Below are 25892 nucleotides of genomic sequence, written 5' to 3'. Positions count from 1 at the left end.
ACCTGCTGAGACCTCTGCAGAAGGATGCCCAAATGATTTAAAATTTAAAGTTCAATTCAGCCCTCTCCCCATGCTCCAAATGGGGGAAAACACTTCCCAAAGCCAGAAGCCTCATGACTCAGGTGTGAATCACCAGCCACCCACTCTTGCACATGAAGCAGTGCTGATGCATGGTCACTCTGGCAGCCTGCTGAGCCCTGCAGCCCACAGCTCCTCCATCCACCCTCTGGGTCACAGGGACAGAGGTATTTTTAGTGCAGCTGGTGTTTTCTAAACAAGAAATGGCACTTTCCCCCGATGTACTGGCCACGGTTGCAGAGCAGGGGGCTGTTGCCTTCAGCAGTGGTGAGGAGCAGGAGCAAGATGCAGAGTCCAAAGGGATGAATTAGGCAGAGCAGTGAGGCTTGGAGGAGCTTTAGCCTCCAGCTGGCAGAGCAATGCACAACTTCAGGGATGCCTTTTGCTTCTGGGGCCAGCCCAGGGCCACAGCTGCATCCTCCAGCTCTGGGTGCTCACAACAGCTCACTTCACCCATGCAGATCGAGCTGGAGATTCTCACTTCTGCCTACAGAGAGGCAGAAGCAAACCCAAGAAGTTTTGACTAAAGAAAAAGCCAGCAGTGCTCTTCCAGCAGCTGTGCAGGCAGGCAGTGGCTCAGGACCCTTTGGGGGTCACAGTGGCTCTGCCACCGTGCAGTGGTGACTCTCCAGCACATCACTGACAGCGAGGTGGGACCGGGCTCTGGAGGTCTTCCCTCTCTGGCACTGTGGTAGACAAACAGCTCCCAGGCTGGCAGGCAAAATTATCCAGTTTTCCAAGCACATTGGAGGATGAAGGCAGTGACAGACTGCCAGCACTGGGTAACAGGATCCCTTATCCTATTAGGCAAGCTACATCCTAGGGAAGGAACAGCACTATTTCACCTGGACAGGATGAGGGTAAAATGGGCTCATCCAAAGAAAAGACTCCTGAGCTCACTTTGCGAGATTTAATTCACTCTATTGCCCTCCAGAAACCGATACTAACTGAACCCTGTCAGTCACACAGCAAACAATTCCAGCTTTGTAGGTGGATCAAGAGCAGTTTTGTGAGCAGGTGACATGTGAGATGGAGTATGTTTTAGTTATTTTGCTAAGTGCAAGATATAATTTGACTTCCAGGCCAAGAGCATTTTTATTTCAAAAGACAGATAAGCAGTTTCCAGAGTTCATTACTCTCACAAGCTCTTCTTTCAGGAAACGTAGCCTATTCAAGATGGAAAAGAAATTCCTTGTATGAGACAGGGAGAAGCCAGTCAAGGATCTGCTCAGTTTCAACTGAGGCACTTCAGAAGGCAGCAACCACTTCCAGAGCACCTCAACATCTCCATAAATTGAGAAACTTACATTTTAGGGATACTTAATAGTCTGCAGGAGCTAAATATTTTGTTTGCATCCAACCCGGGAGGACTTATTCCATTGCACTTCTGCAACAGAATCATTCCACTTTCTGTGAGGGGAAAAAAAAAAAATCAGCCTCCACTCACAGGCAACAACACAAGTTCCCCAAACCTTGTCCCACCATGCCAGGAACCTGACTCAGAGTCCCTTGCCCCTAGGGACCATGTCCCCACCACAGAGCAGGAGCTTTGGGCTCACAGTCATCCTTGCTCAGGTCACAGCAGCTCACCTGGCTCAGGAGAACCCTGCTGAGCCATGGACACACACTGGGACCCAGCCCAGCTGTGAGGGGAAGCTGGGCAGGCTGACCTCCAGAGTCTCTTTTGCTTGGAATTAAATCTGTTCTTCCAGCAAAGTTACAGGCAAAGCTTGTGATTTCCATAAGGACAAGTGTAAGAGAAGGGATCAGACTGAATGAGGCAGCAGACAGAGAGATGCCACTGCCACCTTCTCCTCCCAGGAAAGCAAGGAGCCACTCCCATGCCTCTAGGAGGGGAGCAGCTTCTTGGGTTTGGATCCTGCTCCCTCCAGAGCTGTCAGGGCTCCCACAGAGTCAGGAAAAGAGTCATTGTCTTGGCAGGCAAATTTGCAATCACATGGACCCACAGCCCAGCACCTCCCCTGAGCACAGGCTGGAACAAACATCATGGCAGGAGCCACACGGTATCTTCCCAACCTTCACAAAAACCCAAACTAATCAGCAAATCTCTTTGCTTTAATCATGTACACCCGAGGCCAGAGCAGCACAGAGGTGTCTCATTAAAACTGACCTATCTGCCCTGGAAAATACATCTCATCCCCTTCAGCACAGGAGGCACAGGGACAGAGTGGTACAAAAGGAGGAGGGATGGGTTCCCTGCTTTGTCCCTGCCCAGCACCAAGGCTTCCACTCCATTACAGGAGACCTCAGCCTCATCTGCAAACAGGCAAACCTCAAAGAGAACAAAGTATTTAAATGGACCAGCTTTTATTTCCGAAGAGAAGATGAATTCCTATTTGTTTTCAGGATTGCAATTTTCTCCCCACGCTGCAGAGGATGCGAACAAACGAGCAGGGAATGAAAGGGATTAATGAATGAATGGGTGGGAGCTGGGCTCCCAGCTGCAGGGAGAAGGGGGGCACACTCACCACAGTGGGACTGCCAGGGGGAGAGAACCAGTATGGCCAGTGCTCAGCACCGCAGACATCCCTGGGACCCCCCGCTCAAATGTGGACAGATTAACAATCGTCTCTGAAAGGATTCACTTAAGACAAAATCAGGCAAGGAAAGGTAGGAAGGGTTTAAAGTTTAGCTCAATCACACATGGCATAGGAAGGGCTGTTTTTGCAGAAACACTGAACTTCCAGCTGCTGACACCGCTCAGTTCCCAGCAGCTTTTGTCCTGTTTAAATGATGGACCCACCCACATGACAGTAGTTTCCTCCCCAAGTCTTAAAAGATTCAGAAAACCAAAAAGGCATTTGGTATTTACTGAGGAATTTATACCAAGCATTGCTCATTTGGGACCTATTGACTCTCCCAGCTGGATCAGAGATGCAGCCCTGTGGAAACTGCAAAACAAGGAAAAATTAAATCTTCTTTTTCCCTTATTCTCAAGCTATTTTAAGTCAAGTCCAACATCAGGGGTTTAGAGGCAAAGTTTGGGATTAGGATTCATTTTCAGCCTGGTGCATGAGCTGCTCTACTTCACATGGCAAGCTGGTTTCTGGTGCTGATGGCTCCCAATAAATTGAATGAACTCACCCTTTGCTCCAAGATTAATTTTTGCTTTGGCTTCCCCGTGCCTGGGGATGATGGGACACAGGAAAGCCACACTAAAGCCACCATGGTTTGTTTTGGTGGGAGAACTGACACTGCCTTCTAAATACAAACACCTGGCATTTACCCATCATGCTACTATAATGTATCGCTTAATTTAAAGGCAAGCTCAATTTGCAGATTAATTATTATAGCCTGTAACTGGTTGAGCTTGTAATAAATCACCTGGGTGAGAAATTGCACAGCAATTAACTGATTGTACATTGAGCATGTAAATGTTGGTAAAGAGGTGTCACCTAATGGAGACTGATTTGGGGAACTGCAGGCTGCAGCCAGCAGAAGAAAGTCACAGTGCAAAGCAGGTCAGGGGAGTGGGTGGCAAACAAAACCAGAGGCCAAAACACTTTAAAAAAAATTCAAATCAGCCTTCAGGAACAACAGGCAAAACCAACACAAGATTTTCAGGGAGCAGCAAATCATGGGGGAAGCTGCTGGTAGCGCTGGGACAGCAGATCTGGGAGATGGGGCACTGGTCAGGACAGCCCAGCCCCCTGGTGAGAATCAGCATGGACAGAGCTCAAGGTGATTGACCTTCAAACCGCAGGGAGGCTGCAGCAGATGGAGCTCTCCGGCTGCCACAAGCCTGGATTTCAGAAGTATCACTTCTCACCCCATCCTGCCAAGCTATTCCCTTCTGGCAGCTCTTCCTTGCAGCCTCCTTGGGATGTAGCAGATCTCACTGACCTGCTGATCCCAGGCCTGGGGCAGGGCCAGGGCCCCTGGGACCTTGGGGCACACAAGCAATGATTCCCCAGCTGTGCCCCACCGCTGGCCGGGGAACAGCTGGGTTCTCTCATGACACACAGTGCCCCTCTCACCCTCACCAGGGAAGGTCTGAACCAGCCTCTTGCCACCACAGTGGCTGCCCCAGGTGGCTCCTTTCTGACAGAGGCAGAGCAGTAACAAGTGAGTTTCTGACCTCAGTGAAATTCTCACAAATCCATGGAGAAAATCCCCTTTGCTTTTGGAAGCTGCACTGCCCAGCAGTGCCAGGCTTTGGTTCTGCTTGGGAACACCCCTTCAGAGGAAGCAGATTTTCAGTTTAATTATTGAAGTCCAAAGCTGTGGGGCACACAAGGCCAGAAATAGCTTTAGAACAGCAAGTCCAAGTGTGTTATCTTTCCTAAGACAGGACAAATGGGAAACAAGGCAAGTTCAGAAGTAGTTTTTTCACTGTAGAAGGGCTCAAGCCTTGGACAGCAGTTGCTGTGGGATGTCTCCCTCCACAGCACCAGCACTCCCACCCCAGGACACTCTTCCTTGGAGCCCAAGGACTCCCTGTCAGCAGAGCTCCAGCACTGCTGGGACAGGCAGTCCAAGAGGCAGAGGGAGGGAAAGCTCCTCACCTCCTTGGGCATGATCCCAAAATGGGCAGAGGAAAGATGCACCATCCTACAAAGCTGAAAGGTAGCAGAGCACCTCAGCCCATCAATGTTAACAGCTCTTACAGACTCCCAGGTGAGATTCAATTTGCCAAAGGATCTGGGATTTATTACCAGGATTAAAGCACTAGGAACAAATGCAAACACTGTTGGATGGAATCTGCGAACACTTACAGCCCCATGACCACTCATCCAGAGCTTGAGTTGAGAAAAGAGGCCAAACCAGGCTGCATCCAGGGCCAGGACCTTGATTAGAGCCAGCAGATGTGGATCCTTCCCTAATTCACAGCCCCCTCCTTCACTGCCAGCTGCCCACAGAGTTGCTGAGCAACACAAGGGCTGATACTGCCAATTTACCCAGAGTGAGCCTTCGGGCTCCCAGGAGGAGATGCTCTTACCTGACACTGTGCTCTAAGCCATGGAGACCTGCCAGGGAAAACCAGGAGCCCCTGGCACCCCAAAGTAAGGGAGGGATCCCCCACAGGGCTGCACCTCTGCCTGCATGGGATGCACCTGGTGTGGCTGGTGCAGGTGCCTGCAGCCCCCATTTACACATCTCATCCCAGCAAACAGGACCCTGGCAGCAAGCCTCACCTGTCTGAAGTTGCAGCAGGCTTGGGTCCATCACTCTCCACTGTTTCCCAGTAAATTCTTGTCCTGAGGCAGACCTTGCAGGCAGGCAGAGGAAGCACAGAGCTGCAGCTGCCTTTGACAACACATTCAGAGGCACATCAGGATCACTAGGGTCCTTCTCCAGGGTGAAAATAGGCCAACATTAAAGCCCTGCAGCCATTGCAGCCCACAACTGCAGGATTTCCATCACATTCTTTCCCTTTAACTCCTAAATGCAGCTTTGTGGCAGCAGCACGTCCCTGATGCACTGGACACTCTTGGAAAAGGATTTGCTGTGTACATGTACAGAGAATCAGGATTTGTCCAAAACCCCATAGCAGCCCCTGACAGCATCCAGTGGTCTTAACCCAAAGGGCCGTATCCCAACAAACCAGCAAGAGCCCCAAATTTATGATTCTTGATTATCAGCATTATCAGGAATTTAGCAATTCAGTCAGAGGGGGCAGAGATAAACTGTTCCTCCAGCCCCAGAAAGCCCCACAACTCACACCTGGAAGGACTGAAGGCAGAATGAAAAAAGTTCATTCTCCACTGTGAAAGAAAACTTTCCTGAGGAATGAAAAGATGACAAAATCTGCTTTGCTCTGGCAGAGCTTCCAGGGAAATGGGGCCAATTACAAAACCTACTTGGGATTTAGCAGGCAGCCGCTGGGAAATGTGTTGGTGTGTCTGAAGAAAGAGAAATCAGGTTGGAGAATTATTAGCAAGGAAAGAGAGGAGCTTTCCATGCTCCACACCCGAAGTCAATGTGAGTGTCAGGAGCACTTAATCCTCATCAACATCAGGTTGCACAGCTGGAGCTACAGGCCCATCACCCTGGGGACCACAGAAACTGCCCAGGGTTCCAGCCAGGCTCTCCATCCTGCTCTGGGGAGTTTCAGCCTCACCTTGCAACCCTGGAGCCTTTGGCTCTTCCCCCTGTGACTCCTGTGTGAGGTTTCTTGCTCTTACCACCTGCAGTGCGTGGGCACGTTCCGATTTTCAGTTTTACACAAGTTTTCACAAGTAGGATCTAGACAGTCACCCATGCTTGTGCAGAGGAGCAGCTCAGCAGCACCAGGACCCAGCAACACTCAAAGCTGAACACACGGTGAGGTCCCAGTCCTGCAATCCTGTGCCTCCAACACCTCTTGGAGACATCTCCCGTTCTCCCCTAGGAATTATTTACCCTCTAGGCTGACACATCCAGTTTATTTACCTGCTTGCTTGGAAGCTGGTTACTTTGCTGCTAGATGGTCTGTTCCCCACAAAAACCAATTGAATCTTTGGGCTCCCTAAGCAGCAGGGACACCTCTGGAAGGGTCTGGGCCTTCATCAGTCTCCAGACAACTTTCCATGCACAGCAGAAGGGAGAGGTTTCATTAATTACAGGGCGAGCCATTCCCCAAGCAAGGCAGCAGCTAACAAAGGAAATTACTCACTGGCCTCCCAACAGTTACAACTTAATTAAAGGAGGATCCTTCCTCAAAGGCACCATCAGATTTCTGGAGCCTTGCTAGAGCTGAGCCAGCCCTCAGCCACAGGGCTGCAATTGCTTCCAATGGCAGAGAAAGGCACTCCACTTTCTTGCAAATGGATCTCATCAAGAGCAATGCTTCCCTCGAGGTTTTCCATCCCAGAGTGGTGCCACAGCCCAGTGCTGCACCATCCCATTTCACCTCTATGCAGGGCTCAGATCTGGTGTCTCTCCAGCATCAAGGCAAGCAGCATTGTAGGAGGACCCTTCCACACTTCTGTATCCTCCTTGGAATCCTTGTTACCTCCTTGCAGAAGGAGAGCTCCTTGACCCACAAAGCTTTCATCTCCAGTCCATAAAGAAAAGACAAAAATCTTATATTACCAGGTGTTCTAAGCCTGGTGCTCCATTTCTCTCTACACCACCAGGCAGATCCTCCAGCAACTTTTCCATCTGCAGATATATAATTTAAATGGAATTATGCCAGCAGCAGGGATCATGCTGTTCCTGTTCTATAGCCATGCTTTGGAAATGGATGCAGATTCATTTAATATCGAATTCTGACTTTTCTCAGATCTGTCAGCACAGTTCCCTTGGCTTCAGCATAGCTGAAGTGCTGGCTGCAAGATCCACCACACAGCACTCTGGAGTTATTACAGTGCATGAATAATCTGGATACAATGCCCTTCTAATGCCAACAGCAGCATTAAAAGTGCAAAAACCAGAGCCAGCAGAAGCAATTTCTCTGCTCTCATATGAGCACAGGCTGCTTTCCACCCGCTGCCTCCAGCACGCTCGGCACCAGGGAACACCAGGTCTGCCTCTGGCTCACTGAACATGCTCTGGACACCAGTTTGTGGATGTTGAGACCAAGGCGGGAGCATCATCTCCAGTTTGTGGATGTTGAGACCAAGGCGGGAGCATCATCTCCAGTTTGTGGATGTTGAGACCAAGGCGGGAGCATCATCTCCAGTTCATGGATGTTGAGACCAAGGCGGGACCATCATCTCCAGTTTGTGGATGTTGAGACCAAGGCGGGACCATCATCTCCAGTTTGTGGATGTTGAGACCAAGGCGGGACCATCATCTCCAGTTTGTGGATGTTGAGACCAAGGCGGGAGCATCATCTCCAGTTTGTGGATGTTGAGACCAAGGCAGGACCATCATCTCCAGTTCGTGGATGTTGAGACCAAGGCGGGACCATCATCTCATTATCTGCGCAGCTGCTTTGTCACAGCCAGTACAAAGATGTTGGCCAGATGTCCAAAACCCCAGAACATGGACCCTGCAGCCTCACAGAGCCCACTGCCCTCATTCCGTGGTGGGAAACACCTCCCTTCCCACCTGACAACTCCCGTGACTGTCTTTTTCAGCCAAATGAGCTGCTTGGTTTAGTCAATATGCAAGACAAGTCTGGCCAATTCACGCCATCCCACCAGGAGACAGAATTTCCCCCTTTGGGGTGGAAGCCATTAGCAGATTGCACAGTATTTCTAGTTGCAATTGGTCTGATTTTATCCTTCAGACAAGCTCTCATTGTGCCTTTTTTTGCACGATTAAAGTGCTGTTTGTTATCTGGCAAAGTACTTAAGTGTAATTATGTCACCCAGTCCTTCATTTGATAAGGACTAAGCAGACTGAGTTCTTGCATTCCTTCCCTCCACATGCCTTCCAAGCTTTCAGTACCCTTTTAAACCCCCCTCATACCAAAGTTGTAGCAATACTTAAGCATTTCTGGCCCAAAGAGGAGTACAGATCACTTCCCTGCTCTTGCCTCCCACCCTGACACCAATCCTCCTTCCCACCCAGCAGCAAAAGGCAGGGGGACTTTCCCCATCCTCCTGCATTTCACCCACTCGGCAGCAGCGCTGCACTCTGGCACTATCAGCCAGGGCAGGCATCCTGTTACAGCGTTGCACACTGATAACAGAAGGGTTTCTGTATCCAGGGTTACCTCTGGATTTGGAGGTGTAGCCAGAGGTGTAACCTTGCCTGTTTCCACCCCAAATGCTGCTGGGCTGGTGGGATCATTGCTCACACACATTGCAGATCAGTTCCAGCTAAGCTCCATCCTCATGCTGTCTCCTGCGTGCAGAGCAGCTTGCTGCCCAGTATTTCAGCATAAATTCCATCTCCTTTCACAAGTGCCCGAGGAAAAATAAAAAAAGTCTCTCCAGCTGCATTAGGATAAAGTTATACCTGGCTCAAGTCGACACTGTCCAGCCATTTCTGCTGGAACAGCTTCTTGATTAAATCTACTCATCCCCTACAGCTACTGACAGCTCCCAGCAATGCCTAAAAAAGGAAAATGAGGCTTTCAGGAGAAAGGAGCATGGCTGTTCACTTCAGGGGCATCACCTTCACTTTTCCAAGTCATTGTTCAGAGCACTACATACAAACATTGCATGCCAGCCTGTCCCCCAAGTTCAGCCCAAGCACAGCTTTTAAAACCTCATAGATGGACACTGAGAAATTCCTGACACCAGTTCCCTGTGCTCCCAACTGAAATAAACTAAATAAAAACATTAATTTAGCTGCACACCAATGACAGCTGCTCTGGAACCACATGTGAAGCACAGCTCAGGTGTGCAGAAGTCTGCAGTGAGAGGCACAGCCCTTGCACCCAACTGCTCTTGTGAAGCTCAGTGCCCCCAGAATGACCAACAGCAGCAGCTGCCTGGACATAACCTACTCCCCAAAACAGCCAGGAGCTCTACCAACTTCTCTGAGGCAAGCACAGGGCTCAGCATCGATGCAGGTTTTCAAATCAGTTCAATTTTTAGCAACAAATTTATGGGAGAAGAGAGGGAAAGCAGCTTGGTTATTGGGAAAGATTTATGGGACAGTCCCTGCAGATGTGGCAGGAGCTGCCACATGCAATATTCATCCAAATGTCCCAGGGCTGCTGCACACACTGGACTCCATACCTTCCCCAAGTGCTCCATCTAACACATTAGCTCCCAGTGTGGTTTTAGAGGACTAAAAAAAAAAAATACCTTTGCTGTGTCAGGTGAAAATTACTCTATCCTTCAGCATAAAGCCTTGTTGAAAAGGAAAAAGCAGACAACTGCCTTTACAATCTGCACCCAGACCCACACGTGACTGGCAGAAAGATAAGAGCCCTCAGGCACTGAGTGGTTTTCAATTTACACAGTTCTTTCAGTGCAGAAATGCACCACTCCTACAAACCTGCCTTTTCACTCCAGATGGAATCCAATCACACAAAATACCATGCACACATTTGAGAGAAAATTCCCAGGTTATAAGTTTAAAGCAAAAGGGAGTTATGGCCACAAAACGGCCTTGGTGTGGGCTCTGAAGGTCGTGTACACCTTCAAATGCAACAAGCAGCACTCGGCTGCTTGTCCAGTCAAGCCACATCCAGGGACGCGTCCAGTCAAGGCCACCTCTGTGCAGGGGTCAGAGTCTTTTACATCGATTTAATGGCCCCAAAGACAGGGCACTCTGCAGGATCCCACAAGCAGTGGGACAGCTGGGATCAAAGACCTTCTGGGCATCATATTAACCCCACCAGGCTCCCAGCTTGACTCCTGACACCACACACCCAGGAGGGAAGGAGACCAAAGAGGATATCAAGGGGGTTGCAAGTATCATACAGTGGCAAACCTTTCCCAGCATTGAAGAGCTGCTGTGGAGTCAAAGCTGCTGGAGGAAGAGCAGAAGGATCAGACAAAGGAGTCAACAATCATCACATGAAGCCTCCTCCCACCTTCCTCAGAGCAGGGCATGCCAGCTCCTCCAGCCCACCCCACAAGTGTTGCCATGGGCCAGCTTTCAAGCAGCAGCCCAATTTTCAAATAGCAGAAAGCATGATTACAACCAGCCTTACTTCCCAGCCCTCAGTGCCTGCTTCACACCAGCTGCCAGCTGGAGACTCATCCCTTCACTCCATCCAATAACTCTGCTGGCAGTTTGCTTCCCATAAGAAAAGGAAGCGAGCAACATCCTCTTTAGCCTTGTGTACCAAGAACAAATCAACCTGCTCTAGTGCTGTAACTGAAGCTGTCTCAAGCTGTCACGGTGCTGTAGATAGCACTCGGTGCTCACAAGGCTGATTTGTTTGTTGGAGCTGTTAAAACACCATTGTTGTTCTAAACTCTTGCTGTAGCACTTGAGTTAAACTCAAGAGCTCAGAGAGGTACACACCAGCACCCAATAAACTAAGCAAAGACCTTTGAAACACAGACACAGAAGAGAGTTGCGTGGTCCTGGGACTGCTGGTGCAGACACTGAACAGCTCCTCACGCTTGCTGAGCACACCATCACCGGCTGCTCCACATCTCATTCTGTTTACGGACTCAGCCACACAAGCAGCACGGCAGGAATTGTTCATTCCATTTGGTTTAAAGCCTGGCAGCACAGAACAGGTAAGGAATAGCCTGAAGCTTCACAAGCTAATGAGACACTGCAGAGCAGATCCTTAATCTCCCAACGCCTTGCCTTAAACAATATATCCTCCCTCAGTCTCCAGCACAAGCCAAAAGCACCCTGGGTGTCCTGACTCAGTCACTTGTCTCCCACCTGAAGGCATTTCCCTGCCAGGCATCTCCTTTCATGGAATACGCAGCAAGAAGCAGCAGGATTTAGAGTGTTTCTCCAGACCAAAGCCAGGGAAGACATTTCCAACTACCTGGTGAGCACAAGCACATTGCAGAAGTCAGGAAACTCAAGCACAGAGCATAATCTGTAACCTCAAACTCTGCACAGTGAGGCTCCTTCAACCCAGGCAGGCATCCCAGTGTCAGTCTGTCCAGCTGAACCACGAGCAGGGTGCCAAGGCAAATTGGGGAAATGAGGAAAGCTTCAGCCCCTCTCTCCAGACAGAAATAACTCAGCATTTCTCCCAGCCCAGCACATCACTGAGGTAAGAAAGGCTCCTGACCATTTCAATCTTGCTGCACTCTGTCGGTGGTTCCTTGATTCTCACATACAATTAATAAAGTGCAGTTTCCAGTAAGTGATTGCAAATCAACCCTTAGATGCCCAACACGCAGCAGCACCAGAAAGCCACACAGCAGCATTTGAAAGCCCAGATTCAGACCAGTACTGGGGCTTCCAGTAGCTGATTGTGTACCACAGCTCTGCATAACAACACTAACTCTGTTTTCCTGCCACCAAGCAGAGCCCCAAGTATTGTCCTGCAGTATGGAGAGTCACACAAAGGCAGTTTCTACCACAAATTTAGAAGACAGAGTGAAATTTAAGCTCTTTCCATTTCTCAGCCATCAGGAGGCAGTGGTAGCTGTCAGCAAACCAGAGCACATAGTGGTTATGGAGAGGTATTAACTGCTTAATCCCCCAAGTCCTGTTCTCAAAGACATGTTTGTTTGGTTTTTTCTTAAAAATCTCCTTCTATCTTCCAAGCCCAGCTCTGATGAGTGACAACAGTGGTTTAGCCCAGAAACTCTCCTCAGTAATCTCCTCTTTGGACAAAAGTCTCTTTCCATTGACCTGCCCAAACTCCCAGCTGTAACACGCTGTGGGAATGATCACAGGCATCCTAAAGCAATGAGGAATTTGCCAAAAGAGTCCCAGGTGAGGCTAGAAAACAGACAGATCCCACACCTCCCAGGCAAGCTGTAACACCTGACACCATTACCTGCTTTGCATCCAAACCCAAATACTTCAGTGTATGCTCAAGGTCTGCCAAATCCTGCTGGAACAGACTGCCAAACCACCCCTTCTCATGGTCTACTGTAAGAAGTTTAAGTTGTCTAAATGATGCTCTGGAAGCTCAGAACTGAGATGGTCCCAGTAGAATGCAACTAAGTATAATGAAAATCAGACAACTGATTGCTGAGCTGCAGCTAATCCATGATTACAGCTTTGTTGGGCAGTCATGATGTGGGCATAGCTCAGAGCAACTGTGATAACACCACAGGTATTGCAACACACACAAGAATTGAAGCACTTGCCAGCTTTAGGGTGTTTCATAGAATCACAGAATGGTTTGGGTAGGGAGGGACCTTAACACTCATCCCTTTCCAGACCCCTGCCTGGAGCAGAAACACCTTCCACTAGACCAGGCTGCTCAAAGCCCCCTCCAACTTGGTCTTGAACATTTGCAACATCTTTTCTGTCCCAAATCACACAAAGCATCGACACACAAATCCTCCTAGTATCAGAACATACTCCATGGGTTGTAATGAAGGCAAGAGGATGGGCAATGTTATCCACCTCAGACACTGTTTTCCAAGTGCTACCATTTGTAAAGTCTGAGGCACAGCTGATTTTTGCAGAATTACTAAAATATTTCCAAACAAACTGACAGGAACTGCAGGAGTTGTTAACACAGGGATTAAAGCAGGTAACTGTACCTGGAAGAGCTGCTCTTCTCCAGCACAGAGCATGCCAACTCCCACCTGGCTGTGCTACATGAAACTAGAAAAACAATCCTAAGGCCAAACCTTCTCCTGTTTTTTCAAAAAACACTGAGTCTATTTACATCAAGTTCATCCAGGAGTTAACCACAATGAACTTGTGAATACAGGAACTGCACAAACACGACTTCAGCACAACAGGAAAGGACTGGAAGGACTCAAACCCATCTCCACACACCACAGCTCTGCTTGGCTCCCCCCTGGAGAAGGGTCAGAAGCAGGAGGGAGAACCAGGGGCAAGCTGTCTTGTTCAGAAGAGGCAGCCAGCCCCCACTGTTCACCCTAATGGTCTTTTTACACTTTATTAACATTTTTCCCAATCAGAAAAAAAAACCCACCACAGCAAAGTGGGCAAATGCACCACACTCACCTGCTCCAAGAGCCCACGTGCACTGCTCTGGTTTATTCAGTGTGGTGTCTCCTCAGGCAACCCAAGCCCTTTCGGACTTGGGATGATGGCAGCGTCCCACAGGGGAATCAGGAACAGCTTTGGCCTCCCTCATCAGCTTCCTCCATGGCTTCCCCTGCCAGCCAGACAGCCAGGGCTGGATCCTGACCTGCTCCCTGGTGCCACACACCCACAGTCTTCCTGTGGGACCTCACAGTCCCGCATCCATCGTTAGCTGAGCTCCCAGGACCCCTCAAACAGCCCGTTCACTCACAGTGCCGGGTTTCACCCCTGCTCAGCCCAGTGACCATTATCTCAGCTTCTTTTCACAAGCCTGTCCACAAAGAGAACACAGGACAGTCATGCTCCATTCAAAATGCATTCAGGTCCCACCCTGAACACAGGTGAAAAGACCCCAAATTTAAGGAAAGAAACCCATAAGAAATCCCCACCACAAGCACCACAGCTTCAAAGCAGCTGGACAGAAATCTAATGCTAAAAATCTTAACTCAAAGTCAGAATGTGCAAAGGGAAAAAAAAGAGCCACCTCACCCTCCATTTGTAAGTGGAGAATAGGAAGTGCAGCCCCCAGGACCACCCACACCCAGCTGATGACACTCAGAATTAGGGCTGATAAGAGGATTCAGCTGGGGAGAACACGAGTCCCATCCCGCCAAGGCTCTGCTGGTGCCCCTGAGAGGAACAGGACGTCCCCCCACCACATGACAGCTAAAATCCCAGTATTGAAAAGAAACATGAACTGAGATTAGTCTTGACATTTCTGGGTCTTGTAATCACAGTGGGTGACAAAAGCAAATTCTGGATCAGAGCTTTTCCCTGAGCAATTTAAACACAGCTATTTTAAGAAGATCAAGCTAAACAAAGGGGTGACAGCCCAAAAGTTGAAAGCCACAGGATGTGGGGTCCTGGGATTATGTGATAATCAGGCAGTCCAAGCAGTCTCCAAGCTACACGAACTTTTTGGAAGTCGGGGTGGAAAAGCACTGCCCCTGCACAGCCTTCTTGCCCCTCACCCCATCCGTGGGTTCTTGTCCCCCCACGTGCCATGGAGAGGCACTGCTGGCCAAAATCACTTGATCCCCTCACAAGGTGAAGGCTCAGTTCAGGAAGAGGAAATAATGAGGCAGGAAGCAAAAATTAAATCATTTCAGTGGAAAATGGAAGGGAATGGTTTTTACATTCATCTCCTCTTGTTGGCATCTTGTCAAAGGGCTTCTACTGGGAAACCACAGTTGGAACCAGGGACTCCAGGGGGGAGAAAAGCTCTGTTTTTCCTACTTGAGGCTCAGTGCCTCCTGTGAGCTATCCCACAGCAACAGGAGACGGGTTTGAGGCGAAACTTGAACTTTTGGTGCGTTTCCCCATCAGATCTGTCCATGGCAGCCAGTCCAGCCACGCTGGCAGAGGTGTGATCACTGCACACTCCAGGCAGTCAAAGCCACTGCTGGAGCCTGAGCCAGGAGAAACAGTGACACCACTGAAGGGACAATCCTCCTGCCCCAGCGGGCAGGACACAGCCACTTCCAGACTGGTCTGGCTGGTCCCACATGGCTCCGACAGCCCCATGGCAGGGCACAGCCTGTCAGTGATGCTGGGGAAATGCACTGAAGAATTTATTGACTTGATAGGATTTTAAGAATTTGTGAGAAATTAAGAATTATTTATATTATAGTTACTAATAATTTATTAATTAATAATGTGTTTTTCTTTGGGGAAACGTATTTAAGAAAGGGCAAAATGCAGTGAGGAGAGAGGGGGGAGACGTGATAGAAGGTGCTGTGAGCAGCATGGCTGGGGGAAAGAGGGGAAGGACAGGTGGTCCAGGTGCTGCACTGCTCCCCAGAAGCCCCGGACAGAGCAGATATCCCAGCCTGGGACTAATATTAATTAGCAATAATTTCTCTTTTGTTTTTGGTTTTGTTTTTTTTTTTTTTTCCCGCTCCCTGCCGGTGCCCGGCCCCGTCCCCGCTCCTCCGAGCCGCCAGGGGGCGCGTTAGCGGAGCCCGCCCCTCTTGGCGGCGCTCGTGCCCGCCGGCGGAAGGACGCTGGTCCGGCGCGTGCCCATGGAGGCCGGCGGGTCCCGCCGCCTCAGGTGGGGCGGACGCGGGGAAAGCGGGGAGGCACCGCTGGGGGAACGCGCGCTGAGGGGGCCGAGGAGGGGCCGTGGGGAACCGGAGCTACGGGAGGCCGCGGGAGCACCGGGGGAGCCTGCGCATTGGGGATCGGGGAGGCACTGCCGGAACCCGCGGTACCGGCGAAAAGGAGGCACCGGCGGGAGCCACCCATGAGGGGGCCAGGGAGGTACCGGGGGAACCCGCGGCCCGGGGAGGCCGAGTGGGCACTGCGGTCCGGGGTCCCGCGGGGGGCTGTCAGCCGCTCTGCCGTCCCTCACCACCCCGCTGTCGCCCGCAGCACGGCGGAGCAGCCGGAGGGGCGCCAGGCCCCGCCGAGCCCCCGCGGGCAGAAGGATTTCCTCCCCGACGGCTCGGCCCGGCAGGCCGAGAGGCTGCGGCGCTGCTGCGAGGAGCAGTGGCGGCTGCTCTGCGAGGAGCGCCCGGAGCGGCCGTAAGTCCATCCCTGGGAGCGGCGCTGGGAATGGCTTTCCCCGAGGAAGGGGCGATGCCGGCGGCAGAGCACAGCTCGGGGGCTACGGGTGGGAGCTCGCTGCTGGTGGCAGGAGGTGTCGGTCAGCACAGTAAGCCCCGCGCAGGTCACCTGCACTCAGTGCCCGTGCTGGAGCAGCAGCAGTGCCACACAGCCTGGCTGTCCCTGAAGGAGCACAGGGACATGCTGGCACACCTGTGGCTTCAGAAAGTCCCTCACAGGTCTCTTGGTTTTTACAGGTGCGTCTATAATCCTGTAGCCTTTGCAGGTAGCAGCCACTGCCTTCTTGGGCATGATCCAAGTTACAGAGTGTTTTGTTGGTGCTCCTGTGTGGCCTTGTGCAGATTTGAGCAGGTGTCAGTGTCCCTGGTTTGTCAGTTTTGGTGGTTTCAGCAGTGATGCCAGACTTTGGCACTTAGCACGTGGGAGACATTCACAGCCACCTCTCAACACACACCTTCTCTGCTTGGCCTGAAACTATTAATTTTTCCCGGTGAGTCCCCGTGGGTGGGGTACAGTGATTTGAGGATGTCTTGACAGCAACTGAGTAATTGTATGAGACAGAATCACAGAATGGTTTGGGTTGGAAAGGGCCTTAAAGATCACCCCATTGGACTCCCTGCCATAGGCCAGGACACCTTCCACGAGACCAGGTTGTTCAGAGCCCCATCCAGCCTGGCTGTGAACACTTACAGCAACGTGGCAGCCACAGCTTCTCTGGGCAACCTGTGTTAGTTCCTCAATATCCACATGTCCTGGCTTAGGCCGTGCATCTCCAGCAAGCTGCTGTAGCCTGTGGACATGTCTCTGTGGTGCTGACTGAAGACACTTTTAACTGGTTGGTGATGATAAAGTGATGCTGCTAGACCCAGGGGATGATGGCTTTCTAAAGCCTTGTAAAAATGCCACCTGGAAACTTCCTGCCTTTTACACCTTCCTGAGCTTCTTTTGTGTTGCTACACCAGCAGCTGATTGTAGACCACACTAGCAGTAACAAACTGATCTTTAACCTTCTCATGGCTAACAAACCTTAATCTTTAACCTTCTCAGGGTTAACAGACTAATCTTTATTCTTCTCAGGGGAAATCTGGTGAAGGCTGAGTGGAAACCTGAACAAGGCATTGTGGAGCTGAAGTCCCCTGCGGTGAGTGCTGCAGAGTGTGCTCAGTGCCATCATCTCCTGCTGCCTCACAGATTCCTTAATTTGCTTCTTGCAATGGGAGGGAGCCTGGCTGTCAGCAGGGAACAGCCAGAACCCATCAGGGATTTGTGCTCCTGTTCCAGGGAAAGTTCTGGCACACCATGGGGTTCTCTGAACGAGGCAAACAATGTCTGCTGCCCGAGGAAGCTCTGTACCTGCTGGAGTGTGTAAGTAGGATGCGGGCACTGGGTTGGAGGAGCTGTAACAACTGATAAACATCTGGTTCTCAAGGAATTATCTCTTTTAGTGTGTTGCTGATGGACCTGTTTGTCACCAGGCTATGGGTTCATACCTTGTACTCTCAGGCAGCCTCTGTGTCACTGACAGAGTGTGTTAGTTGGATCTGTGGCCAGTTCATTCAGCTTAAGCAGAGACCTTTGGGGCTGCTGCTTGGGATTTCTTCCCAGTATATGTGGCAGAAAGAAATTTAAATGTGGCAGACAGACCAGTGGGACCACATTGTGTTCAGTGCTCCTCTGCTCGCAGAAATGCTGCTTAAGGCTCAGCTGGATTTCTTTGCTGTAGAGAGGGCTTTGTTTGGTCTCTTCACCAAAACCTGTTATCCGTAGAATTGGTGCATTGATCTAAAGGGAACTTTTATCCCTTAGCAAAACAGATTGTGAGTGTCTGATGCCATCTCTTAAATCCTGGCAGCAAAGGTGGGGCTTTTTTAACCCAGGCATTCTGACAAACAGTTTGTAAACAAATTGATGGCAATAAAATGGTTTAGTCAGATGCTGAGTACAAAATCCCCTCAAAAGCAGAAAAGGTCAGTGAGATGCCTTCAGCCTATGTCATGGAAAAGGTTTATAGGGTTTTGTTTTCTTTATGAGTAAAGACCATTTAAAAAGACAAAAAAGGAGGAAAAAGAGGTGTAGCCTAAAACAACCTCCTGGAGGTAATTTGCTATTCCCTGGGGAAGTTACCTATGGGATCTCTGGGTCTGTAAAGGAAGTAGATGCTTCTGAGGAGGCACCAATTGATGCCACCAGAAACTGCCGTTCATTCCTCAGCTCCAGTTCTCAGTTATGCTGGTCATAAGTGCTTTTGTTGTTGTGCCATATCCTGAATCACTCAGATCATCAAAGTTAATTTATCTCTCCAAGCAGTGGTTATTTTATCAGCTGGGCATTTTGCTCCCAGCTGCATCCTCTGAACAGATGCAGGAGCTGAGAGCTGTGGGTGGGAACTTCTTACCTGGCTGATCAAATCCAGGGTATGGGGGAACTGGGTATGGGAAAGGGACTGTAAGTAGTCCAGGTGGCACATGGGGAGAGATGGATATCATGTCAGGGAGGGTGCTGAGACCACCCAGCTCTCAGGACCAGTGGGAAAGGACAGGGTGTGAGCTTGTATAGATTTGTTCCTGTGACTCACACCAAGCTTCTGCCCTGCAGGGCTCTATCCAGCTCTTCTACAGAGATGTGCCCCTGTCAATCCAGGAAGCCTACGAGACCCTGTTGTGCCAGGAGGCAATGAGCCTGTCACATTACCAGGTGTGTTTGGACCTCCAGGTGTTGGAGGAGGATGAAGGCAGAAAGCCCAGACTCTGCCACACAAGCTTTTCCAGTGGCTGGAAGCAGGGTAGGATGATCGGGGACGTAAGTCATCCTCAGTTGTTCCCACTCACCTTCTTCCAGATGTTCAGTTCCTGTTTCCCCACCTTTGCTTGGGGTCCTAACCCTGGCATTTTCTCTTCTGCCAGTGCCACACTGTGTTCACTGTCCTGGTTTAGGGCAATTTTGGGAGAAAAACCTCTAAAGAGGTTTTGTCTAGAAAGCAAATTCAAGCAGCCCCTCCCCCAACTGGTTTGGGAAAAAGATTTCCTTGGAGAAGAGTGGAAAAAACTGTTTATTTAACAGGCAAAGCCTTCACCAGCACAAGAAAATGAAATATATTAAACAATAGAACCTCTTGCTGCTCCAAAAGAGATGACAAGAAAGTCCCCTTCGTGGGCTGTAGCTCGGCTCACTCAGTCTCTTATCAGTCCCTCCGGCTCTGGAAATGCCATGGCCCAAGCCTGGCCCAGTGGGCCACATGTGTGAGCAGCCGGGGCTCTTCTGGGTGTTCAGTCCAGAGCAGATGAAACAGATCAAAAGAAAAACCACAGTCCAGGGAACTTCTCTGCCTCAGCTAGCAAAAAACTGACTAAAAGCAAAGGAGAGCTCTGTCCCACCGTCTGTCTGTCCACAGACAACACAGTCCAGGAGCTGGAATGTGGAGGAGTGAGTGCAGTTTCTGAAAACAAATTGCACGCTTCTTCTCCCCCCACTTTCGCACTCAGAACCAATCTTAAAGGTGCAAAACCTATTTCTGGGCTAAACAGATGAATGGGGATATGACCATCATAAAGGCACCCCAGGACATCACTCAGTCATAGTGGAACTGAGGTCAATTGTTTGTGTTTAGAGCTGTCATTTAACCTTCTTGTTTTCCTTTGCTCTAAGGTGTTCAGCCACTTGAAGCAACTGGGTTATATTGTACTGAGATTCGACCCCAGGTAACCAACTTTTCCTTCCCGTGCTGCTTTCTCCTTCCTGAAGACCCTGAGACTCTGTACCGACTGCCTGGCCCCAGGGAATGGGACCAGAGAAGAGGATTTTGGCCTTGCATTCCACCTCTTGGGAGGATTAAAGGCCAAAAGTGTCACTCTACCCTTCCTTGCTCCTCCCTCCTAAGGAGGGGGTTTAGAACATGAAATGGGGCATGAACTGAGGGCCATCCTGGCCCCACTTGGCCATTTTCTGTGTCTTTGGTTGCTGTATCCTGGGGGCTGAGCAGAAGGTAGTTCCTCTACATCACCCTGCTCTTAACCTCCGTGTTGGTCTCTCCTTCCAGCACTGTCCCCTCTCCCTACGAGAGGCAGCTGAACTTGGAAAGTCACTGCAAGAGCTCTGGGAAGCACTATCGCAAGAGGAGGAGAAGTTCCAGCCCCTGGTAAGGATGTGGTCCAAAGCCTTCTCCCATCCTCTTCAGGCATCGCTGGCTCAGGAGCAGCTGCTTTGCTGCAGTGTCCCCAGGCCCTCCTGCTGGGGGTGACCTTGTCTGGCACCGGTGCTCTTGGCTGTCCCCAGGTGCTGCAGCACTTTTCCTGAACGCTTTGCAGTGTTCCCTTTTGTCACATATGTGTGTCATGCCAGGGCTAAGAGGGGCAAGGTGCCCCCAGGTTCCCCACCTGTGGTGCTGAGATGCCACGAGAGGATGGAGAGGTCAGTGCAAAAGGAACACGTGTCAGGTGCTTCCTCCTACTCTTTTTTTGGCAGGAGCACAGCTACCACAGTGCACATCTTGCATTTATCCACCTCCTCAGTCCAACTTACCTGCCAAGACTCAGCAGCAGAGAGCAGAGTTGTGTCCTAGGGCTTGCCCGTGTCCAAAACATCACCACAACCTGACAATGAGCAATTCTTCTCATAATTCTGACAGTTCCCAGGAGGTGGCGTCAGCCTTTCAGAAACGGGGAGGACGAGGCTGGAGAGTCTCTGTTGACAGTAAAGCAGTGCCTAAGGAGTTGTGGAATTGTAGGAACTGGGAGATTAAACTGCTGGTCTAAGAACTGCCCCATCTTCTCTGGAATCAGGGTCTGAATCTCACACCACTAAGAGGTGCTGGCAGGCAGGTTTCTGCCTGGCCTGTGCTGCTTTGGCTGAAGTCCATAGTGTTTGCATGGAGGTGTTTGGTCAGTGTCTGGGGTGTGGACCTGGCATGGCAGGTTGGGAACATTATCTATACAAATCAAGGCTGAGATTCTCTTGGGCATTGAAGTCAAACCTTGTGCAGGACTTCTCAGAAGTTTCATCTGCATTTGGCATTCACTGTTAAGTTTTGGCCTGCTTTTTATTTTCTCATTTGTCTCACAAACAAGGAGGTTGTTGTGAAGGGTTTGCAGACCTATCTGGGGGTTCCTGCCACCTTTGCTGTCCTTCCTTCAGGCTTGTCAGACTGCATTCTTCCTGTTAGCAGGGAGCAGGCAGAATTTAAAGGAAAGCAAACTCTATCACATGTTCTCCCTGAATTTTTTATTGTTCCTTTGTCTTTAGGTTGCATGAGAAGAAACATAAAGTATATGAGGACCTTCCAGAAGCTGAAGACAAAGATGGAGATGACTATGGAGACTCCATTCCCATGGATGAAAAGCCCTTGTCAGTGCAGCCAAAGGAATCAGATGCTGGCAGTGCAGAGGGGGAGTCAATGCCAGTTCCTCTTGATACAGGACAAAAGGACTCTCTGAGCTTCTCCAGCAGGCAGGCTGAGAAGAGAGAGGAGAGCAGCACTGGCACCCATGCACCCCGCTGGGATTTTACCACCATCACCTTTCCCAACGTGGCCTCAGATCAGCCATGCACACATCTGCCCTCCCCTGACAGCAGGCTCCTGCCAGAGAATGTGCCAGGCAGGGAGGTGGACGCAGCTTCCTGGTGCACACAGATCAACCAGAAACAGGAGAAGCTGTCGCGGAAGGAGAGGAAGCAGCGGGAGAGGGAGAGCAGGTACAAGAGCAGTGTCAATGCCGACCAGGAGGTGAGGCGCTGCTCCAACTGGCAGGAGTACAAAGCCCTCTTGGAGCAGAGAAGACAGCAGAGGGTTTGGAAGCGACCGTCACACCTCTGGGACCAAGCTGTCACACCGCTGCTGCGGCCAGAAGAAGTGACCTCGCCAGGTAGTGGCTCTGGGAACTTGACAGGGACCATTCTCTCCCCCTCAGCTCTGAGAAAGAGTGCCTGGTATGCAGCAGCAAAAGGGATGACATGTTGAAGCTGAACATCAGTTTTGGGGACAGTACTTTGAGCAGGAGAATCTTTCTATAGCCTACTCAAGTGCCAGGATAAACAGGGCCTTGGGAGGGCTTCTAATCCATTCCCCATGTCCTGCTGTATTGCAGTCCTTCCTGCTAGGCTGTTAGGCATGTGCACTCAGGGCCAGCAAAATGCAAAGCAACTGCAGAGTGTCTGGGCTGTGTGCTGGGAGGAGACGAGGAAGTTGAGGTCTTTGAAGTAGCCAGTGGTGACTGTGGAGCTGCCAGCCATTGTCAGAGGAGGAAGGCTCATGGGTGGTGTGGAGTGCTTGGAGTGCCCTGGGAGGGAAATTGCTGGTCTGATCCTTTCCCATTCCTTCTCCCTCCAGCTGCGCTCCTCCAGCAGATCAGTGTGCTGCAGCCCTCCCACATCCTGGATGGAGCCTCCCGGTTAGTATCCAGCCAGTCAGCTTGGAGCTGTTGGGGAGCGGGAGTGTCTTGTTACTGTCCCTGCTTGTGAGGTCTGTGAGGTGCTCCCAGCAGCAGTTTTGGAGCTGCCACACTTCCAGGGTGCCAAGAGAACCCAGTGCTCTGCTCCATGACCCTCTAGCATCTCTAGTGAGGGGGTGACATTTCCATGAAGTACCAGATCCTGCAGCAGCTGAGCCAGGGCTTTCCAGGCCAATTAAAACAGCAGGGTTCCTCTCTTACCCTGCCCTTCCCTTTCTGCACCCCAGCCAGAGGTTGATTTGGTTTCACCTGTGCCTCATCCCTGGAATGTGCTGCCATCCCCGCTTCAGTGGTTACAAAACCTTGGCTTTGGGACTTTGGGTTCTGCTCCTGCCTCAGAGTCTGTGTGGTGCTTGTGTGTAGGCCCTGCAGTGCTTTGCTCCTCACTTTGTTAGTGCTGCTTCTTGCAAGGGCGTGGGGTAGATGTGAGCCAGGATCTTGCTCTGGTCTAACTACAGGAAAGCTCTGGAAAGTAATTAATTCAGTTGCAGGGTCAGTCTTTCGAGGAGTGAAGCCTTTCAAGAGACCCAAACTAGTCAAAACTAGACCCAAACTGAAGGGAGTTTTTGCTCCCTCTTTTCTCTGCTGTACCCATACCCTACAGTGTTTCGATCCCATACCTGTGTGGGTGTGTTCCCCTGCAGGCTGCAGGAGGACCCAGAGGCCATGAAGATAGACTTCAACGTGTATCAAGCAGACGCTGTGTCCAAGTTTAAGAAGACAAACCCTGGGAAGCCCCATGTCAGGATGTGTGTTCGGAGGTACCGTGAGTCTTGTGCTGTTTCTGAAACTTTGCAGTTGTTGTGGAAACAAAGTCCTAATGATGTGTAAATGACCCAGCATCTTGTGAGCTTTACAGATCATCAGAGTGTCTCCCTTGAGGGTGGTCCTGCCCAGGATTTTTTTTTCCTTTCAGTTCCTCCTCCTTTGTTGGTGGCTGCCCCCCGTTTCCCTTGCCCTTGCATTCAACCCACACTATTTGGTCATCTGTTTGCTGCTCTGAGTATGTCTGAGTATCGCTGGGAGTCAGGAGGAAGAAGCCACAGCTTTTATGCGATGCTTGTGAAATTCAGGTAGAACCCAGTGCTATGGGAGCTGAATCCTCAGTCGGTGCAGATCACTGTGGATTTCTGCAGAGATGAACCTCCCCAGAACTTGCTACAGGCTCTGAGCTATGGGTTCAGTATTTTGATCTTTGTCAAGTGTAATGTTAAAATCACTAAGAACAGAGGGTAGGTATCCCCTTTCTTGCTGGATCCAGGACCTGGTACTTGAACTCCATGGCTAGGTACAAAGTTCAGTTTCTGCCTTTTCTCATTTTGCTTTAATAAAACTGTCCCTCTGCTCTCTGCAGCTGTAGTAGACAGAGCAAGGAAGGTGGTAATGCAGTTTTACCAAGGTATGTCTTGAGCCAGTAGGATGATCCTTGTTGCATAAATATTTTCATTGATGAGCTAACATACTCTGCAGAATTAAAAGGAGGGAAAAGCGGTTCAGATGTTGATCCCAGCAACCTAAAGATCTTCCCAGCACAAAGGTATTAAGATTGCAGTGGATTGACCATTTGCCAGTATCGCTGTGAGCCGCATCTAATGGGCACAGCGTGGAGCAGTGTGCAGTTATCCTTGTTTTTGGCAGAGGATTCAACAGCTCCCAGTTCCCAGCATGCTGGGTATTCACTCTCAGGGCTGGCAGCCTCCTGCTTGGACTACAATGGGTGGGGAGAATCACTACCAGCTCCTCGGGCCAAAGGGAGCTGTTGTGATGTGTGGCCAGGACAGCTTTGCCTCTGTGTTCCTCTTGCTTGGAGAACAAACAGGATGTTTTTTTCTCTCTGTAGCTTTGATGAGCAGATCCCCTCCCTGCGGGCTTTGAAGCAGGTGACGTATCTTAGCGGGGACGTCCCGCTGGTCTTTGCACTGGTGGATCATGGAGAAATCACCTTCTATTCACTGAAGGAGTTCAAGCTGCCTGTTGATGTTAATCACTGAAGTTGCTGCCACTTGCAGAAATGGGATGGGATAAAGGGAAGAGCTTTACTCAGGAGTTGTTTTCCTGATTAATGAAGTATTACAGAAAACAGAGCCTGGGATAACTTGGAACCTGAAAGTTGACCACTTTATTGGCTGATAGGACTTCACCCACCCAGATGGCTCAGGCATAATGTGTAATTTACAGCATACAAGTCTGTTTGGCTTAGCTGTGCTTTTCTGGGCTGGAGTACACACTGCTTTGTTATTGAAGCCACTGGCTCTCCAGCTTTCTCACCTCATGGACCACCAGCCTGCCTTTCCTGAGTCATTTTTTGCTGGCTCTGAACCATTAGAAAACACTTTGCTGGTGATCCTTTTGTCACATGTAAAGAGCCACTGTGCTATACCAGTGGAGTGGTTGGAGTGTCACTGAGGTCAGTCAGGGACAGAATAAGCTGATCAGTGCTGGTGGCCTGAGCCTCTGTCATTCAGCTGTGCCAAGGATCATCAGATCAGATTCTGGTCTGAAAAAGGCACAGCCATAAACTCAGTCACCTGGAAGAAAGTTTCCAGACACTTGAGAGCAGGAAACTGTGCCTTGAACACAATTTCATGAGCCAGAGGCCACAGAAAGCCCCAGAGCATTGCAATGGCAGCTTGTCCTACTGCAGCAGCTGTGCTGAGATGCATTTTGGCCACGCAGTGTTAAGCCATGCTAAAACTTGACCACCACTATGAGCACACTGCATCTGGCAGTCTCACCAGGGCTGAGCTGCAGCCCCTCTCTTTCAGCCCAATATCCTCTTTCCTGGCTGTGGATCCTTGTTATTTCTCTTGCACATGGGAGGTCCCTGAGTAAAGAAAAAAGCTCAAAATTCCTCATGAGCTTTCCAATCTGCTCTCCACCAGGATATCTAGGTACCAAATTTGCTTTGGCCTCTATGCCAAAAGTGCCAGGTGCCAGAAGGTCTGCTCAGTGGGTGGAGGTGAACTAAGCATGGCTGTGTTTGATATCAAAACTTTTCAGAACTGTAATAGCAACTGGTTTAGATGTGTTTTTTTTTTTTTTTTTTTTTTTTTTTTTTTTTTTAATTCCTTTTGGAGATGTGGAGAAGGCTAAGCAATAAAAAAAATCCTTTTCCGACGATGCAGGCTCTTCATTGCGTTTCTTAATTCCCCTGGAAATGTTAAGTTATGCAGAGGGAGGCTGTGGAGGCTACCCGAGCAGCAGCAGCTGGTCAGTGCCTGCTCAAGGTCAGCAGCCCTGTGGCTGTGTAACCCCGCTAACCCTGCTCCCACGCCGACTGCGCTTGGCTGCAGCCGCTGCCCT

The 25892-nt window shown here is 50.3% G+C and overlaps 1 protein-coding gene and 1 long non-coding RNA gene across 3 annotated transcripts; one reads left to right on the top strand and one right to left on the bottom strand.

The window, feature by feature from the left end:
* Positions 1–1140: 1140 nt before the first annotated feature.
* LOC137485167 (uncharacterized) lies at positions 1141–4023 on the bottom strand. Its single transcript, XR_011005209.1, has 2 exons — positions 3790–4023; positions 1141–1488 (listed from the first exon to the last, which is right to left on the bottom strand). It is a non-coding gene; the product is annotated as an uncharacterized lncRNA (long non-coding RNA).
* Positions 4024–15581: 11558 nt separating this feature from the next.
* TSEN54 (tRNA splicing endonuclease subunit 54) lies at positions 15582–25704 on the top strand. 2 transcript variants are annotated; one of them, XM_068209507.1, is made up of 12 exons: positions 15582–15631; positions 15952–16104; positions 17224–17287; positions 17428–17511; positions 18742–18840; positions 19792–19844; positions 20183–20281; positions 21385–22004; positions 22469–22529; positions 23234–23350; positions 23944–23988; positions 24430–25704. In XM_068209507.1, the coding sequence occupies exons 1-12, from the start codon at positions 15603–15605 to the stop codon at positions 24578–24580; spliced, it is 1575 nt and encodes a 524-aa protein (XP_068065608.1). In that variant the 5' UTR covers positions 15582–15602; the 3' UTR covers positions 24581–25704. The 2 variants fall into 2 exon arrangements, with proteins under 2 accessions (XP_068065608.1, XP_068065609.1); XM_068209508.1 differs by lacking the exon at positions 23944–23988 and having other exon boundaries at positions 15588–15631.
* The last annotated feature ends 188 nt before the right edge of the window (positions 25705–25892 follow it).

The sequence above is a fragment of the Anomalospiza imberbis genome, chromosome 19 (genome assembly GCF_031753505.1).
Source record: "Anomalospiza imberbis isolate Cuckoo-Finch-1a 21T00152 chromosome 19, ASM3175350v1, whole genome shotgun sequence".
Taxonomy (NCBI): domain Eukaryota; kingdom Metazoa; phylum Chordata; class Aves; order Passeriformes; family Viduidae; genus Anomalospiza; species Anomalospiza imberbis.
Note: the sequence above shows the minus strand (reverse complement) of the source record. Positions and strands in the feature narration are given on the sequence as shown.